This window comes from Xenopus laevis, chromosome 2L (assembly GCF_017654675.1).
Source record: "Xenopus laevis strain J_2021 chromosome 2L, Xenopus_laevis_v10.1, whole genome shotgun sequence".
Classification (NCBI taxonomy): domain Eukaryota; kingdom Metazoa; phylum Chordata; class Amphibia; order Anura; family Pipidae; genus Xenopus; species Xenopus laevis.
Window position 1 is genome coordinate 95,416,814 of NC_054373.1, and position 20,249 is coordinate 95,437,062.

General features: G+C 42.0%; 1 protein-coding gene across 3 annotated transcripts in view; it reads left to right on the forward strand.

Annotated features, from left to right (window-relative positions):
- Window positions 1-9,367: 9,367 nt before the first annotated feature.
- The window catches only part of med13.L (mediator complex subunit 13 L homeolog), a 61,500-nt gene continuing 50,618 nt past the window's right edge, over window positions 9,368-20,249 (forward strand). For 2 of the 3 annotated variants that reach the window (XM_018246834.2, XM_041582218.1), the window contains exons 1-2: window positions 9,368-10,449; window positions 13,304-13,538. In XM_018246834.2, coding sequence (XP_018102323.1) covers window positions 10,384-10,449; window positions 13,304-13,538 — 301 coding nt within the window. In that variant the 5' untranslated portion in view covers window positions 9,368-10,383. The remainder of the gene's footprint in view (window positions 10,450-13,303; window positions 13,539-20,249) is intronic. The other variant, XM_018246835.2, reaches the window with a different exon arrangement.

Genomic DNA, 20,249 nt, shown 5'->3' on the forward strand with positions numbered 1-20,249 from the left:
CGCATGCCTGTGCTGAGGTGCAGCGGCACAAGTTTTTTAAGGGGGCGCCTGAACGCCGGCCAAGTCCGACACTGCTCCTGTAGGCTGCCAGTCCACATAGGGGCTACCACATGGCCAAACACAACCCTTATTTGACAACACCCAGGAAGATTTTTCGTGCTTGTGTTGTTCCCCAACTCTTTTTAAATCTGAATGTTGCTCATGGGTGAAAATGTTTGGGAACCCCTGCTCTAGAATGTTGCTCTCAGTGGCATATTTTTGAATTCCTGCTTTGGAGACATGCTTTGGTTGTATAAAAGCCAGGTGTAGTGTCAGATTGTCCAGAACAGATCATCCTGTAGGCTGCCAGTCCACATGTTGCTCCTCAACTCTTTTAACATCTAATGTGGTTGCTGAATGAATCAGCAACCACATTAGAGATTAAAAGAAGCAAAATAGAAATGTACTGTTCCCACACAAAAAAGCATTTCTTTTATTCAATGTTCATATTTATATGTAGATCTTCAGCAACTGGGTGTAGGGAGGTTATTAGAAGCTGTAGTACTCAACTTCTTAGTAGCATTGCTTGGGATCATCAGGTCCCTCAATCTTCTGTAGATATGCAGCTGGGGATGGGTGGGATAGGAGAAGCTATATAGGAGAAATCCAGAACCTCATTTTGGCAGAACAGATTAGGATATTTGTCAATAGAGGGACTGATTAGCCAACTGGCGAAACTGCATAATGGCCATTTTGGTGGCCTGAGCTGCTGTTGAGACTACTACAACTTTTCAGTGTTTGAGAGGGGTGAGATGAGGGTGCATTAATATTGCAGAGACCGCAGATTGCAGGGCCTGTTTTCCTCGATAGTTATATTTATTTTTCAGTAAAATGATTTTTTGAGTTAGGATCATAGAAGCTGTGGATGGGAAAAAATACATCAAACAAGTTCAACCTTTTTTTTTTTTTTTTTTAAAGGTTAATTTTTATTGAGTTTTAACAACAGAAAAATTAGAAGGAAGAAAAGCAAGTGAGAAAGGAAAGAAAAGAAAGGGAAAGTGGGGAGAAGGGGGTACGGCTGAAGAAGTGTCCATTAACAGTTGGTCGAGGTGGCTGGCGACTCGAGCCAAGGGTTCCAAATACTCTCAAACTTCTTTGGGCATCCACGTGCTAGGTACGTGAGCTTGTACAGTTCCAGCTGCGAATTAACCAGTCCAATCCATCTACTCAGAGATGGTGACGATGGGCCCATCCAGTGCAGGGCAACGACTTTCTTCACGTAAAAGAGGAGCAACCGCATCAGGCATCTGGTGTTAACTCTAGGTATCACGGAGTCAAGGAGACCCAGAAGACAAGTAGCAGGGTTAAGTATCTGGGGAAGTTCCAGTTCGGTAGCCAGGAAGTTCAAAACTGCCCTCCAAAATCTGAGTATCACTGGGCAATCCCACATTAAATGTATAAAGGTAGCTACAGGGGCACCACATCTCAGACAGCTGGGTGAGGCCACTTTTCCCATAGTAAATAGTTTCTGAGGGGTAAGGTACGTTTGATGTACTATCTTAAACTGTATGAGCTTGTCTCTTACACTTACTAATGGGATATATAAGTTATCTATAATTTCTTCCCAATCATCAGGGTCGACATGAACCCCACTACTCTCCCACTTATACTTCACCCTGGGTCGAGGATCATACCTATTGGAAATTAAGTGCCTATATGTATTGGATAGGAGCTTGATCTTGGCGGGTTGAGAAATCAAAGTTTCCACCCCTGTGTATTGCAGGTGCGGAGGAGGGGTTGGGAATTGCGCGGAGCAGAGGTGACTAATCTGGTTATAATGGAACTCGGACAGATCAGGCAGAGAGAGGGTCTGGCGAAAGTCAGGCAGTGTGCGAAGAGTTCCATCAGCATATACTTGTGATAGCCGCTTTAGACCAAATTTAGCCCATGTTCCCACCTCTGAGAACGTGGCTAAGTGTGGATAATTGCTATTACCCCATAAAGGTGAATCTGGGGAAAGGCTGGTATCTGCTTTAGTGATTTGCACAGTAGCATCCCAGGCTCTCTTAGTGGCATCCATTACAGGTAACAAAGGGCCAAGATCCTTTCGAGTTCTATATAAAGCATTATGTAAGCTTTCCACAGAGGTAAGATAGAGTGCCTCTATTATGGATGCCGGGTTGTCAGCATCGAACACTTTCCAACCGGCCGCATGTGAGGCCTGGGAGGCAAGATAATAGAGCTCATAATTGGGAGAGGTCAGTCCCAGCTGATCGTGAGGAGCATTGAGAGTGGCTCTGGACAGGGTGGGTGTTTTATTCCCCCAAATAAACTCAGATTGTGCGCGGTCTAAATCAAGCAAGGCTTTCTTGGGTATGTGGCAGGGGGTATTACTCAGTACATAAAGAAATTTAGGAAGAAAAATCATTTTGCATATATTAATCCTGCCTATTAGCGTGAGAGGGAGTTTGGTCCAGTGTGCAAGTGTGTTTTTGAATTTACGGAGTAAGGAGTATAAATTATGCTGCAAAAACAATGTCGGATCTTTGTGTACCGTTATCCCCAGATACTTAAAATTATCCGCCACCTTTAGGTTACAGTTCGCGGCCACCCCAGTTGGAAGTTGGCCGTCAAGGGGAAATAGTATGGACTTATCCCAATTAATCTGAAGGCCGGAGAATGCACCAAATTGTTTGACAATCCCAAGTACAGAGGCGAGTGATTCATGTGGGTCTGCTAAGTATAGGAGCGTGTCATCCGCATATAATGAGATCTTCTCCTCAATTGTCTTGTAAAGGAATCCCCGTACCCCCCGAGATTGCCGAATTGCTATGGCCATAGGTTCAATTGCCAATGCAAATATGAGCGGAGAGAGAGGGCACCCTTGACGAGTACCTCTTGACAGGCGAAATGGTACGGAAGTAATGCCATTAACCCGGATGGATGCCTTTGGTTCACTGTACAGCAGCCGAAGCCACTTAGTGAAGGAAGGGCCAAAACCCATTCTAGTTACTACCTCCCATAAGTAAGGCCACTCCACCGAGTCAAATGCCTTAGCCGTGTCCAGTGAAACCACCAGCCTGGAACCCATATTTTCGTGTTTCAGTTGTAAATTAAGGAACAGTCTTCTAAGATTAAAGCTGGTTGATTTGGAAGGCATAAAGCCAGACTGATCAGGTTCCACCACTGCAGACACAACTTTGACAAGACGCTTAGCTAAAATTTTTGCGAGAATTTTAATTTCCATATTAAGTAATGAGATTGGCCTATAGGAGGAGCACAGTGTGAGGTCCTTCCCTGGTTTGGGGATGACCACAATCGTCGCATCTGAGAACGTTTTAGGGAGAGAGAAATTTTCAAAGGCATACATCAGGGTTTCATGCAATCTGGGGACTATCTCGCGTAAATGAATACGGTACCATTCTATAACAAAGCCATCCGGGCCCGGGGATTTGCCGGAGGGGAAGGAAAGTATGGCTTCGGCAATCTCAAGAGGGGAAATCGGGGAGTCCATGTACTTTGCCTGCTGAGGGGAGATATTCGGGATGGGAATCCCGTTGAGATACTCATGAAGGTCAGCATTAGAGTAGTGCGCAGTAGAAGTGTACAGAGAGGAGTAAAATTTACTGAATTCCAGGGCTATCTCAGATGGGGAGGTCAGCATAACTCCCGTTGAGGAGAGTATCCTGGGGACAGCAGAAGTACCATTGGGAGGATTGGCTAGGAAAGCTAAAGGCTTACCATTTTTATCACCATATGCAAACGTAGTGCTGGTGGCGTGTAAAAGTTGCTTTTTAGTCAGCTCTAACCTATGCAAGCTGAGGCGCCGAAGAGCAGCAGTGAATTCACCATGCGTCTGAGGCGTGGGATTGCCAATATATTCCGTTTCAGATTGGGAAGTAGCCATTTCAAGGTGGTGTAGGGTTTCTTTAGAAGTGTTCCTAGCTCTGGCCACTGCAGCCATTAGGGTACCTCGGGAGACTGCCTTAAAAGCCTCCCAGGTAGTGGAGGGATCCGCAGAACCATAATTCACACTCCAATATTGTGTGACAGAGGCAGCGGATTCCCCGACCACACTAGGGACCTTCAACCAGTATGGACTTAGCCTCCAAGTTCTATGTGAGGGGTCTGAGAGAAGGTCTAACGAGAGAAGCAAAGGGGCATGATCTGAGATTCCCCGTGGCAGATATCCAACCTCTCGAACTTTAGGGAGGAGGTCCGAAGAAAGCAGTGCAAGATCTATTCGAGATAAAGACTGATAGGTAGTAGAATAACAGGAGAATTGTCTGCGCTCGGGGTACTTCCAGCGCCATACATCGACCAAATTGTATGCTCGGGCCCAATCAGCAAGTTTAGAAGTAGTTACTGTAGGAGCGGATAATCTGTCCAACAAAGGGTTACAACAATTGTTAAAGTCACCCATGATACACACTGGGGCGGGGGGCAGTTGCACCAATGTTTGATATAGGTCATGAAGTATTGTGTCTGCGAAGGGGGGAGGAACGTAAATGTTAGCTATAAGGATGGGAAACCCCGCTATAGCACACGCCAAAATTTGATATCTGCCCGATCTGTCCGAACGCACCTCCATAAGATCAAATGGGAAGCCTTTCCTAACCAGGACCGAGGTGCCCCTAGCATAAGTGGAATATGTAGTATGGTGACTATACGCAACCCACGGTTTCCGGAGAGCCAAGACCCTACCCCCAACTAAGTGGGTCTCCTGAAGTAAGAGAATGTGGGGGGAATAAGATTTAAGATAATTGAAAACTAATGCCCGCTTTACCTTATCGTTAAGACCCCGAACATTTCAAGATATTAACTTAACAGCAGCCATTTGGTGATGTGTAAATGGGATGGGTACTCACAGTTAAATGAATACATTTCATGTTTCCGGACACCCTGCGACTCAGCAGCCCACCATATACATACATTGTTATCCAGCCGGGGAGGGAGAGAGAAGAAGGAAAGAAAGACTGAAATGAGGTAGAAAAGACATAGTTAAAACAATAGTCAAAACAAAACCCCCACCCAACTGCCCCCCACCCTGCCCAACCCTCACAGTCTGGCGGGCTTAGGATCCCAAACATAAGATCAACTGGGGAGATTGGTAGCCCTCAACAAGCTCGCTCCAAATCTTGTTGTGGCCAAAGAGCTTCCGTGGTGATCGGCCAATGGTGCACAGGATAATGAAAAATAAACTTACAAAACTAAATGTAAACATGTAAACCCAGTGAAGGTATATCAAGCGACATATATGTAGCAAGAGTTGTAATGTGCAGAAAAGGTTCCAAGGCAGGTGTTAGTTGCAGAGTAAGGTCACCGGCAGCACCTACAGGAGCCGAGGATATATGAAGAAGGCACTGTGTCTGCCACTAAAACAGTCGCAGTACTGTAGGTTGCCGGACCACCCGGTACTGCCGAAACATACAGAGGTAGCGACACCTGAGCCATGTGAGAGAAACACTTGCATCAAAAGTCACTTCTTGCAATGGGGATTACATCAAAAAGCTACAAATAGCAGCCGTTCCTCTCCTCTTAGCAGTGGAAGGATATGAAAACCATACACATAAGGTCAGGTAACATGCGAAGAAGAGGTCAGTAAAGAACAGCTATGGCCTGGGACTTCTGCCGGACCGTGCCTCAATCCAGCTCAATGCCTCTTCAGGAGTATTGAAAAAATGAGATTTATTTGCGTCAATGACCTTGAGTTTAGCCGGGTATAGCATGGCATAAACCAACTTCAGGTCCCGCAGCTGCCGTTTGACGCCGGTAAAGGTGCTGCGCTGTTAAGTTCAACCTTTTTTACTAGCAAAACCTACCTAACTGCTAGTTGGTCATTTGTGTAGTGCACACAAGGGGTGTGTCCAAAAATGTTGGTGCTGTGAGTTTGTATTCCTGAGGGGCCCCATATGAACAACTTTTCCCAGGACCCCAAAGTTTCTGATGTCAGTCCTTACTGCACCATACTGTAATGCACAAATAGGGGCTATGTAACTAAGATAATTGCTAAATAACACCAGAAGCCAGTCAAGTGGCTCATTTATTAATCCCACGGAGTAAGTGCTAAACCTCTGATTAGGACCCATTCAGTTAGGTCCATAATCATTTGGACAGAGACAACTTTTTTCTAATGTTGGTTCTGTACATTACCACAATGAATTTTAAATGAAACAACTTAGATGCAGATGAACTGCAGACTTTCAGCTTTATTTCAGTGGGCTAAACAAAAGGATTGCATAAAAATGTGAGGAACTAAAGGCTTTTTTTTTAACACAATCACTTCATTTCAGGGGCTAAAAAGTAATTGGACAAATTAAAAAACTGAAAATAAAACGTTCATTTCTAATACTTGGTTAAAAACCCTTTGCTGCCAATGACAGTCTGAAGTCTTGAACTCATGGACATCACCAGATTCTGGGTTTCCTACTTTTTAATTCTCTGCCAGGCCTTTACTGCAGCGGCTTTCAGTTGCTGTTTGCTTGTGGGCCTTTCTGTCTAAAGTTTAGTCTTCAACAAGGCAAATGCATGCTCAATTGGGTTCAGATCAGGTGACTAACTTGGCCAGTCAAGAATATTCCACTTCTTAGCTTTAATAAACTCCTGGGTTGCTTTTGCTTTATGTTTTGGGTCATTGTCCATCTGTATTATGGAACACCTCCCAATTAATTTGACTGCATTTAGCTGGATTTGAGCAGACAGTGTGTCTCTGAACACCTCTGAATTCATCAGCTGCTTCTGTCCTGTGTCACATCATGGATAAACACCAGTGTCCCAGTGCTACTGGCAGCCTTGCACGCACCCAAGCCATCACACTGCCTCCGCCATGTTTTATAGATGATGTGGTATGCTCTGGATTATGAGCTGTTCCACGCCTTCTCCATACTTTTTTCTTGCCATCATTCTGGCAGAGGTTGATCTTGGTTTCATATGTCCAAAGAATGTTTATCCAGAACTTTTCTGGCTTTTTTAGATGTTTTTTTTATTAGCAAAGTCCAATCTAGCCTTTCTATTCTTGATGCTGATGAGTGGCTTGCACCTTACAGTGCACCCTCTGTATTTACTTCCATGCAGTCTTCTCTTTATGATAGACTTGAATATCCATACACCTACCTCCTGGAGAGTGTTGTTCACTTGTTTGGCTGTTGTGAAGGGGTTTCTCTTCACCATGGAAATGATTCTGCGATCATCCACCACTGTTGTCTTCCATGGACATAGGGTTGTCACCTGGCCGGTAAAAATTATACTTGATGCCAATGTTATTAATAGGAAAAAATGACAAGAATATATCAAGGCCGGTATTTTTTTCCAGAAAAGGTGGCAACCCTACGTGGACATCCAGGTGTTTTTGCGTTGCTCAGTTCACCAGTGCTTTCTTTCTTTCTCAGGATGTACCAAACTGTCGATTTTGCCACTCCTAATATTAGAGCAATTTCTCTGATGTTTTTTTTCTGTTTTTGCAGCTTAAAGGGGACCTGTCAACCAAACAAAATTATTCCAAATCCTATTTTATCACGTTAGTCAAGCAAAATTAACTTTAGTTACACTGTATAAATTATTTCAATATTGTTTCCATCAGTCTGGGAACTCATAATTATAGCAACCAGGAAGGAGCCATTTTGTGGACACTGTTATTAAGACATCTTGTATCATCTTAGAATCTTGTTTGTGCACCAGGGGACAGGGACCCAATGTCCATCCCCGTGCCCTGGTTACACAATTAAATCGTTAAGAGAACTGGGGGAATGTAGGGAGAGCAGTGACATCTAGGAAGTGCTGAATGTAAAGTGAAAGTAATTGCTTGCCCCGCCTCTATGCCTAGGCATAGAGGCGGGGTAGGCAATATTTGATTGACAGCTGATATTTTTAAATGCGTTTACAACAGCTATGAATGGTTTAAAAAAAAAAAAAATTGGATTACATATTTAATTTAAAAAGGACTTTTATTATACAGATTTTTATGTCTGGGTGACGGGTCCACTTTAAAGGGATACTGTCATGGGAAAAAAATTTTTTTTCAAAATGAATCAGTTAATAGTGCTGCTCCAGCAGAATTCTGCACTGAAATCCATTTCTCAAAAGAGCAAACAGATTTTTTTATATTCAAAAAACATGGGGCAGCTGGGAAATTGACAAAATGTCTAGCACCATGTCAGATTTTAAAATTGAATTTAAAAAAAATCTGTTTGCTCTTTTGAGAAATGGATTTCAGTGCAGAATTCTGCTAGAGCAGCACTATTAACTGATTCATTTTGAATTTTTTTTTTTCCCATGACAGTATCCCTTTAAGGATGGCTTGTTTCACCTGCATGGAGAGCTCCTTTGACCACATGTTGTCTGTTTACAGCTAAATCTTCCACATACAAACACCCCCCCATAAATCAACTCCAGGGCTTTCATCTGCTTCATTGATAGACATAACAAAGGAATTTCCCACAACCGCCCATGAAACAGCCTTTGAGTCAATTGTCCAACTACTTCTGAGCCCCTGAAATGAAGTGACTGTGTTAAAAAAGGCTTTAGTTCCTCACATTTTTATGCAATCTTTTCGTTCAACCCACTGAATTAAAGCTGAAAGTCTGCAGTTCAACTGCATCTGAGTTGTTTCATTTAAAATTCATTGTGCTAATATACAGAACCAAAATTAGAAAAAAGTCGTGTCCAACTATTTATGGGCCTAACTGTATATGAAGTACTTCTACCAGTGACATTTAAATGTAGCCTGCCCTTTGCACCTTGTGTGGAAGCCAATGCAATGGGCAAGTGATGGCACCCTGGGTGTTGTGTATGTAATGGCCGCTATGGGAAGAGGGTAAGTTACTTGCCCCTGCTGTTTCTTCTTGCATATGTGAATGAGGATGCAAAAAGGGTCGGCCCAAGTAAAAGATCCCATTGACCACTCTTCATGAATACAGCACTGGTGGAAATGACAGGCTCCAAGGAATGAGCTGAGGGGCACTGTCTCACAACCAATTGCACTTTGTTTTGCGTTCATTTTTAGCACTTTGCACCTGTGTTTGTAAATAAGCCTTGAGGCAACTCCCCTACTGAATACTAAAGCGGGAATATGTAACAGCCCCATATGAAGCCGGTTCAGTGCCTACACACCATACAATACCGCTTGTTCAATAGAAAAGCAGAGAGCGCACTTGGGGCTACAGCCTGTAAATCAGCACGTGTTACTAAATCAGCTGTTTATACCGTCAAGTGAGATAAGGGTGGCGAGAACTGTGTAAAGTCTAAGCAGCAATACCTTAATCTCACCAAAGAGCGGCGCAGCATCTGAGAACAATGTATGCAGCTCCGTCGCGCCACCTTCTGGCCATTCCCAAAATGACCTTCCTGCTCCTCCCCTTCTCACCTCGTCGCCAGTCCACAGCTTGGATCAGCCAATTAGGATGGCTAACTTATTGTCACATGACCCCACTCCGGCCTACCACAGATGAGAGGCCGAGCAGGCACCTCGGCCGCCATTAAAGAAAGGAATCTGTGAATTCAAATGGAAAACCTGCCTCCACCTTAATTCTTTTATTTATTATTATCCCCTTGCGCTTTCGCTGGGTCGGATTTGTGTGAGGAAGGCCGGGGTGTCTAAGGCCGGAATCCCCGCAGCAGCGCCAGTAACAGGCTGTGTGTACGCAGGAGGGGAGGCAGAGGAGGAGGAGGGGGAGAGGAAAATGGCGAACCTGTGAGAGGAGAAGCGGCCAAACAGTCGGAGTCTTGCTTTTGCTCTTTCACAGACCGTGGATTTCTTTCTCTTCAGTGGCTGTCTGGGGACTCGTTCCATTGGCCCCTTCCCCGGCGGGCCCTGAGGCCTCTTTGCGCTCCGGTGGCCGGGCGGTTCCCGCCATGCACTGCGCTCCAAGCCGGGCCACCAGCGCCGGGGGAGGGAGGACCGAGACACCGCCCGGATACCGACGCTTGTGAGCCCCGGGACACATTGCCTAGAGCTGTGTTGTAGCACCAGGACCAGCTGCTTTTGGTACAGCGCCGAAAATTGCTTCGTTTAACTCCAGGACACCGCATACCTCGTAGAATTCCTGACCCCCCTCCCCTCTCCCGAGTTAGCGACACCAGGACTCTGTACAGCCCAAGGGAACCTGCCTGTGTTACCACCCCCTTTGCAACCCCACGGACAAGGGTGGGCACCTCATTCACTCCCCATAGATTCCCTTCCAGTTGGATTGTACCCTAAAACCACATTCATGACTGGTTAGACCAGTTCTATTGGCGTCTGATCCTCTCCCAAACTTGCACATATACCTGGATCTCGTTTTCTGGCTGGTTGTTTTTTTTTTTCTTTTAAAGGAACGCTGAGGTGTTTTATTGCAGCAGCCGTAGCTGTTTCCTATCTCTTTTTCTTGTTCGGGATGGGATAATGGCGTGTGTTTTCTGGCTGTGAGGATGAGTTCATGCTTTGTGCCGAACGGGGCCAGTCTGGAGGATTGCCACTCCAACCTCTTCTGTCTGGTGAGTATGGCTCTATCCATGTGTACAGCCTCCACTGGCTACTGCTACTACTGCTGCTGCTGCTTGTACACATGTGAATAGATTGACAGTGCAGACTCCACTGTGTGGGTGTACATCACACTCTCATCATGATTGTCTCTTGTTGCACATGTACAGTATGTGGGGCTTGAAGTCAGTCTGTGCAAACTCCAAGCCCTCTATGCTATGCAGAGTGACAACCAATGCACGGTCACCATCACAGTGCCAATACTAGTTTAGCCAGCATTAAACTACACTTAAGAGACCAATATCCAAACTGTGACGGCTGCTGTTGAACTTAACCTGACTGCTGGTGCATGCTGGGCATTCTAGTTAATCCATTACAAAGCTACAGGTTGGCATTCACTTAGAAACAGTTGCGACCCACTAGGTATTTTAATTTCTATCTACACGGCACAATCTGTCGGGGTCGGCTGGCAGATTTCACTTTTATCTTGACGGTTATGTGGGACTTGTTGCTAGGTATGACTAAACTAAACTGAAAATGATCAAATATCTGACTGTCTCCCTTCTTGTTCTGTTTGTGTATGTTGCCCCTTCCGCTTATGTTCTTTTTCCTTTCACTGTTGGACCCTGTCCTGTCCTGTCTGTGTTTAGTTCAGCTGTTGTCATGTGTTAGGAATTTATTTCAGCATTACTCATGCCCCTTCAATCCTTTAGAAACAAATCCTTCCTCTGTACTAACATAGACAGTCACTTTTTGCAATGTATTTCCCTCATTTTTATATTTTTGCACACACCCCTTACCAGGAGGAACATGTGGGCTTTATGCATATTCTGTGTACAAGTTTTATTGGCTAAAGTTTTTGTTACACTAATTGGATAGGGTGGAATTGCTATCCTGTAATGACCTGCTGGCGAACTTTCTATGCAGTTAACAGTCTGTTACTTTTTTTTTGTTTGTCTGTAGACCTATCCTCTGATAAATGTAGTTAGCCCTCCCTATGTTCCTTTCTGTGGGAGTGGAATGAAGGAGGAGGAAGGAAGCAGCCATTTTCATGGCTTCCTAGCTGGGTTAGGCCTTTGCTTTAGTATCCATAGCTTTCTGCTTTAGGCACATCCCCCACTCCCATTATTGTGTTTTCTTTTTTCAGTGTGTGTCCCACCAGTTTTGTGTCCTGCCCACAGCTTTCTCATCCCCCATTTCTATGCACCACACAAAATCCACCTAACATTCTAACAGATGTCTTATCTTCTTTATTGTGCCCACTTTTTCTTAATTTTCTCTAAAAGTGATAGTTCTATCAAAAACTCAAGTAGGATAAACATTCAGATTTAGATTTATTTCCTGACTGTCATTGACACTCCCTTTCATCACTGGTAATAATACATTCATTATAAATGCTCATGTAATTATAACAACATTTATAATTACAGGCATGTTAAATATTCTGCATCAGATGCTACCTAGACTAGAGAACAAACTTGTTTAAATAGGCATTCTAATGCTTGAAACATAAGTCTTACATTTTGTAAGATAAGTGGAAACTTTTTTTTGTAAGACTTTTGGGTCATTCCTAACTCATTACTTGTATCATGTTCTTGGAAGGTAAGTTTTCTATTTTTGTTTTCAGGAGAGAATTCAAGCTCTCACTAAGTGATTACAGTGTTAAACCATAAAATCTTTGTATTGTTGCCTTCCAAGTAATTATAGTCAGGAATGTGCTTCTCCCAGCTAGACAGCTCATCTTTCTAACCAGTAAGCTGTTTGTGTAAAAATAGTTTTTTTTTTTCTTCCTCATCTTTTAATAGTACTATATCTTGTTCTCTTTCTTTTGTTTTTGTCCTGTGGTCTGCATTGGTTCTCGTATATTGCCAAATTTTAAATATGGAGGGTTTTTTGTTTTTGAATGTTAAAAGATCTCTCTCCTAGAATTAATGCTTTTTATGAATCCTCTTAAAGGAACAGTTCAGTGTAAAAATTAAAACTGGACAAATAGGCTGTGCAAAATAAAAAATCTTTCTAATATAGTAAGTTAGCATATATATAAAGGCTGGAGTGACTGGATGTCTATTATAATAGCCAACTTCCTGCTTTCAAGGGCAGAGATACACTCTGCAATTCAGGGAGCTTACTCGCCCGGCAACAAATCTACTCTTCTTTGGGGCGACTAATCTCCCCGAACTGCCTTCCCGCCAGAATGAAAATCGTCGGCGGGATGGCACTCTGAGCGTTTCGTTTTCTGAAGTTGCCTCACGAGGAAACTTCAGGAAACGAAGAGCTCAAACTGCCATCCTGCCGGCGATTTTCATTCTGGCAGGGAGGCACTTGCTGTTTCAAGTGGCTCTAGTTTTTTAACTCCTACTGTGGAACAATTCACACTGGCGGCTGCAATATTTGATAGGAAGTATTAGTGCTTAGAGCAATTAGACCAGATTTATCCTTTATACAAGTTTCTTACAGCATTCATATTTCTTCAAGTAATTTTAACTGAAACAAACTCTCTGAAGAAATTGCAAATATTTGATTGATTGATTGAAGCCTTGAAGGGAATTGATTGACCCAACAACCAAAAGGCTGACTGGTCTGAAGTGTAGATTCTCATTGTAGGCTATAGGCAATATATATATGTACCTTTTTTTCTTTAAGGTTTTCTTCAGTGTACTCCAGGGAATCAACATCATCTTCGTACAAGCTTGACCTGTAGTTGAGAAACTCGGGTTAACCTTAAATGGATACAACCAATTTGTAAAGGATCTAGCATTCAAAAGGTTTTTTTTCTGGCCAGGAATTCCAGTTATACAGATTGTTCCAAAAATAGGATGTTACAGATGCTTCAATAAATCATTTACTTGTAAATATTTTTTTGTTTAGGCTGATCTTACCGGGATCAAATGGAAGCGGTACATCTGGCAAGGCCCTAATTCCGCTCCAATCCTCTTCCCGGTAACGGAAGAGGACCCTATTTTAAGCAGCTTCAGTCGATGTTTGAAAGCTGATGTGCTGAGCGTTTGGCGACGTGATGAGCGTCCGGGGCGAAGGGAGCTGTGGATTTTCTGGTGGGGAGAAGATCCAAATTTTGCTGATTTAATCCACCATGATCTTGCTGGTAAGAAAACCAACTAACCTGAGCTTATTGGGTAATCTTCAAAACATGTCTTAACTGATTACTGCAGTGTTATTAGTGTTTTCCAAGTTTTTCCATGGCGTGTTCTAGTTGTCCGCCTTTTTTGAGGTTGCCAAAAAATTATGTAAACACGCACACAGGAAAATTAGAAATGTACATTACTTGCCCCTTAGATTAGAATTTTTGATTTTAAAGGAACAGTAACACCAAAAAATTTAAGTGTTTTAAAGTAATGAAAATATCACGTACTGTTGCCCTGCACTGGTAAAACTGATGTGTTTGCTTCAGATAAACTACTATAGTTCATATAAACAAGCTGCTGTGGAGCAATGGCGGAAATTGAAAAACGGCTATATGGCACAGGCTAACTAATGGATAACAGATAACACCATTAGACAGACAGAGCTTATTTGCTATCTGCTGTGTAACCTGAGCCTTTTCTCTTTTGAATGGCTGCCCCATTGCTACACAGCAGCTTATTTATATAAACAATAGTAGTGTTTCTTAAGCAAACACATCAGTCTTACCAGTGCAGGGCAACACTGCATTATTATTACTTTAAAAGACTTATTTTTTTGACGTTACTGTTCCTTTAATGTTGTCAGAGCAAAGCTAATTGTTTACTTGTTTTCATTTGTAACTCCACTCCAGCTGCCTTGGTAGTAATGCAAATTTTAGGGTCTAGCAAGTTGCCTTTAGAGGACCTGTAAAACTAAAATATGAAATTGATTCATTAAAATTGAAAAGAATTAGTATATTTATATTTAGTATCAAGATGTCTCTAATCTCACTCAAACATTATTGGTCTGAAATCTGCTGTTATGTCACTTTTTACAGTATGACAAATCTAGAAGATGTGATTTTGGCATCACAAAATTGCAAGCATTTTGAGTGACCCTTACTAAACTCCCTGTACAAATTCACAACTTTCACCAGTCATAGAGAAAAAGAGAATTATTGTAACTTTATTACACCAAAAAACAATATTCTTCTAGAAATATTGCTATAGAATTGTTCTTAAGTTATTGCCTATATCAATGCAGGGTTGTTCAGTGTCTGCTACTGCCCATTTTTTAAATTTATTTATTTTTGCAAAATGCTACTTCATATAATTTTTACTAGTTTCTGTGCAATTGGCATTATTTATTCAATGTGCTGTGCTCACTATTAGTGTTTTTTTCTGAAGAAGTTTGAGGATTTTTTTTCTGAGATAGAAGTATATAAGTATTCTGCCCTCAGCTTAACAGTCATATTTTACAATGCTGTAGTGTACTGTGTGTATGTTTAAAGTTTTATTTGTAATTGTGTCTGGATTGTATTTAGATTATAATTCAAAACTGTTTCAGACCTAGTATTTGCTTCCTTGTAGCAAAGGGCTAAATGGGTGTTATCATTCTGCAGTCTGGGCTGGTGGTTGTCTATTGCTATTCTTTATATATCAACATATTTCAGAGGTTATACTTCATTTAAATCAATCCTATCCTCAGTGGTTCTTACAATATATAAGTATATATACAATATGGGCAGTTTAATCACAAGCCTTGTTAACCTTTGGACGCAGGTATGGGATCAGCCATCTTGAAAAATTCAAATTACGGGAAGGCCTTCTCCCATAGACTCATTTTAATCAAATAATTCAAAATTGTATAAGAACAATTCTAATAAGACAGAGCCTTGTTCTTGATCACAACTAAGATATAATTAAGATATTGAGCTATAACCCTACAGGCAGCCCAATCCTATAGGGTTTTATGTTTAAATGATTTTTACTAAACTGAGGCTAGTGCCATACTAAGATGACCTCGGCCTGTGGAGAAACACAGGCAGGGAATCCAGACGTCCGATCTACCACCCGAAAACATTGCATCTGCTCAGGTGCAGGCAGATACTTCAGATACAAAGTAGAAAACTGTGCGTTTTTTGCGCCAGCCTGCACCCAAGCGGAGGCAATGATTCCGGGTGTAGACAGAGCAGCAGAAAATAAGGAGTGGATTCTCTACCTGCGTATCTCCCCAGGCCAATGTCCGCTTAGTTTGGCACTAGCCATAAAGTATGAGGATCCCAATTACAGAACCATTTGGAAACCACAGGTCCCGAGCATTCTGGATAACCGGTCCCATGCCTATAGCAGTAGTGTTATTGGGTCTTCTTTAAATCCTAGGTACTGTGTAGCATCTTATTCCCACAAATCTTTTCCCTTTAGGGCTTCTACATGCAGAACCTTTTCTCCAGCAATGTCTTTTAGCAGTGGCAGGCAGTTTCCACTGAACTCCATGTGCGGCGACTGGTTCAGTTTTTGTGCTTTTCTCCCGCAGCTCAAATACGCCAGAGGAAAATCTGCATAGTTTGCCACAAGAGTTAACTGGAAAAAATGTGCTCTTTTGAGACTGTGTCAAAACATTAAACTGTTGTACAGCAGCCCTGTGTAGTTTTAAGTTTTAAACTTGTCTCTCTGGTGAATACAGTCCACCTTTACATTATGCTTGACTGTCCACTTCTACTTGTTTCACTGCACTGGCATATATGCTTCATTACTGCATCAAATTATTAATTGGCTTTTATATGGAGGGATGAATATATTTGCAACCATTGATTTTTGCAAAACAATTATATACAGTGTATGGCCACTTTATGCAGACATATGACCAGAGAAGCCACCTGCACCAGCAATTTAACTCTGGCTTGCAGCTTGAAGCTGATTTATCAAAAGCATGATATTAGCAGTATAAAACTGCTATTACTAAAAAAAAATGCACCTCTGAAATGCGCAGAAGGGCACTTTGAGGGTTTTTTTGCACTATGTTTTTTTTTTGTGTTTCTGCATCCCTTTTGAAATGTAATTGTTAGAGTATTTTTCTACTTTATTTATTATATTAAGTGTTGGATTGCTATAGAGAGTTATATTGTAATATATGAAGTTAGCCTAGTGTGCATTTGTGCTTGCTTTTTTTTTTTTTCTGCAGCTCTCTTGTTTGGAATCCAATCTGTAATCTGATCCTCACATCCAGGCAGTGGTTTGAATGACAGGCTGAGAGATAAATAGCAGTGGGTCTGAAAAGAAAGTGCAATAACAAACAAAATCGAGTGTTATGAGTTTTACATCTGATTGCTGAGCATTGCAGACAGATTATATTTTTAAGGTTAGAAAAAAGTCCCAAAAAGGTGCAAAAATAGACCAATTTGCAAAAGTTGTCAAATTTGGTAAGCTTACTTGTGCAGACTTTCTATGGAGAAAGGCACATTTCATAAAATAAGCAGCTCATATTTTGATTTGCCAAGTTGATTGCTGTCAAACTTGACTATAGGAAAAAAGATAGTGGATCTTGGCACAATTTGACCAATAACGTGGTTCACCAAATTTGTCTGATTTCTGTTGTTTAGCCCCTGGGCCACCAAATGGATCAAAGTAGCGGATTGTACAATTGAACTGCTTTTACAGCTACGTCCTCTTCTGACCAATTTTATACCTGCCTGATTCTTTGATCCAAATATCTGTTGAACAGGCTGATGTTTAGACTCCATACATGGACCAAAAAAGCTGACCATTTTATCAAGAGTAAATTCTTTGCAAATTCTTTGGAATTTTGTCAAGAGTGGCCAGCTATTGTAAGCCCATGTACGGCAAGCTTATAAATAAAAACACAGATGTAAAGTTTCAGATATGTAACATGGGTGTAATGGGAGTACTCAATATTGGTGTAATGGGAGTACTCAATAGACTTCTGCACTGAAATACATTTTTTATATTTAATTTTTTAATCTGACATGCGGCTAGACATATTGTCCATTTCCCAGGAGCCCCCAGTCATGTGACTTGTGCTTTGATAAACCTTTTACTGTTGCTCTGCAAGTAGGAGTGATATCACCCTCCTCCCTCGTCCCCCCCACCCCAAGCAGCCTATCAGCAAAACAATGGGAAGGTAACCAGATAGCAGCTCCCTGGTAGATCTAAGAACAGCACTCATTGGGATGTGGTTACCAACCTGATGTGAGCGGTCGCACTTCTGTCGTGCTCCGTCCTTCGCTCACATAAATATCCTCATTTAGGTCGGTAGACCCAACATAACCCTAAAAAGTGGATCAAATCTGGGATCCTCTTCTACCACGATACCTAATGGGGCAGAATCGGGCACAAAAAAGGGCATAGGAAGCGGCCGCAAAGTTGGAGAAGTTTGCCAGGTAAGGCCACGATCAGCAAAATGGCACCTCTACATCAGGGCCTAGCTCTCCACTTGCCGAAAGCGACCCAAGCTCCCAAGAGGTAGTGGAACCCCTATCAGAGATCTGTTCAACTAGAGATACCTGCACTTCACTCATCAGTGCCACAACAGATGAAATTAAAATTGATCTCTCCATCATAAGGCATGACATGCAAAAAAATGCGTGAGAGAGCAATGGCGGCTGAGTAACTGATAAGTACCCTTGAGGATTCCATCCTGCCGCTCCAGGGCAGTGTGCAAGATCTACAAAAAATCTCTGCAATTGGCACAACAAAAAGCAGATGACCTGGAAAATAGACTCCGTAGAATTAACCTGCATTTTGTTGGCTTCCCGGAGAATGCTGAAGGTGAAGCCCCTGAGCTTTTCCTAGAAAACTGGCTAAGAGACACCTTTGGGCAACGATCCTTGTCTCAGTCCTTTGCTATTGAGCGTGCACATAGGGTCCCCACTAGGTGTGAACCACCTGGGATTCCCTCTAGACCACTTATCGCCAGAATTATGAACGCCCGTGACCGGGATGGGCTACTTAAGTTGGCTAGGCAGAAGGGCCCGATTACCTTTCAGGACTGTACAATCTCTATCTATGCCTACTTCTCAGCAGAAGTACAAAAGCAAAGGCCTCAGTTCGACTGCAAGAAGCGTATGCGACAGAGGAACATACAATACGCAATGCTATACCCTGCCAGGATGAGAGTAATATTGAATGGCTCCACTCACTTCTTCAATTTGCCAAAAGATTTGGGCGAATGGCTAGATCACAGGGGTATTATAGACCATGCTCCCCTGGAGATAACAGTAGATGTAGTGAAGGATCAGCCCAACTCTAGATGCTCTTTACACCTTTTGTGGCTCAATCCTTAACAATGACAAGGAACATGGTGCCACAATAAAGCAAGTTTTTTCAGTTAGTATTCTGCCGATATTAATGTAATTTGGGGCTCATTTAAAGCTTACCTTAGAGGGTACATGAACAAGGAAATCACATATAAAAAGCAATCCAGACAGGCCCAGCAGGCATTAGAGGTTGAAGCCATTTAAATATTTGGAGGCAATTTTGACTTATTTCTAATGTCCATTTACTGGCTACTTTATAAACTGCTAGTGCATTTTTCTCAAGTATACAGTTTGACTACTTCATAAACACTTAATGGTGCATCTGCTTGAACAGAGTGACGAGTGCAAATTAAAATTGCCATGTATAATTACTGAAACAACATGAGTTTCTTGATATGCAAAAGAACCACTTTTGCAGCTGTTACTAGAGCAGTTTTCAATCATTTCCTGTTTCCTATCTCAGATCAACTGATGGAAGGCCTTTTCATGTTACTCTTTGATTTGCTGAACGCTGAATATTCCCATGATTCCATATATTTAACACCAAAATAGAAATTGTTTTAAAAGTAAATTATTTTATTACGAGTAAGCTTTTTTTTTTTTTCTGTGTGTGCGTGCATATGTGTGCCTTATTGCTACTTGTAACATTCTCGTGCAACTTGCCCATCATTTGCACATTTTCTGTATTAATTGTCTGCTTACTCTTCCCAGTATTCTTGTATGTTTTTTTTTGCCACTTCTGCCCACCCCCTGTTCTCCTTACCTTTTAGGGTAGAACTACACTGGAGTTTTGACATTCGATACCTTCCGCTTCAGATGTGCCGAATCTAAGGTAAGTAATAGGAATGTCAGACATTGTCGTAGCGTGCATACAACACGACTGTCTGATGTGACCGATACATGTTGTCGGATGCACGCTGCAACAACATCCGACGTTCCTATTACTTACATTGTAACATTAAGTTACAATAATTTTCAAATGATATATATTTATATAGAAAATGTAAATCTCATGATTACTGCATGTGACCACTGGAAAAGCAGTTGTGCCTGATTCTCTCTTAAATCTCCCTATTTTAAAACACTGAAATATTTAGCAAAACTGCACAGGTGCTTTCAACCCCTTGTTTTAAAAATTTGGGCTGGTGCAGGTGGTGGGGTTATTGACCAGCTTGACTGTTTCATTGATGGTGTTTGCTCCATGTAGCTCCACACAGGCTGATGTATATGACAGCAGATCCAGTGCTTGTGCCATTGGCCTAAAGCTAGCCAAATCTGTTCTTCCATTCAACTCTTTTCATCTGAAACCCAATGAGAAAATTAAGATTTGATGGCAAATTTGCATGAAACACTTAGCATACAGGCATATAGATCTTAGAGTTTACTTTGGGCCTAGACTGGCCATATTGACCAAAAACATTTATATTGGAACCATTTCATCGATGTACCGACCCCATAAACACATTCTGCCTATGCAAGTGTTGCAGACAGCTGGCAATTGTCCTCTTCAGTGAATCACCAGATGGGGTATATGAGTAAGTGTTTTATCCAAATATCCAAATCATTTTGGTTTTATTGGAAACAAATTTTGCATGACCCCCCTCCTCCCATTGAAATTGTAGTTTTTAAGTATAACAA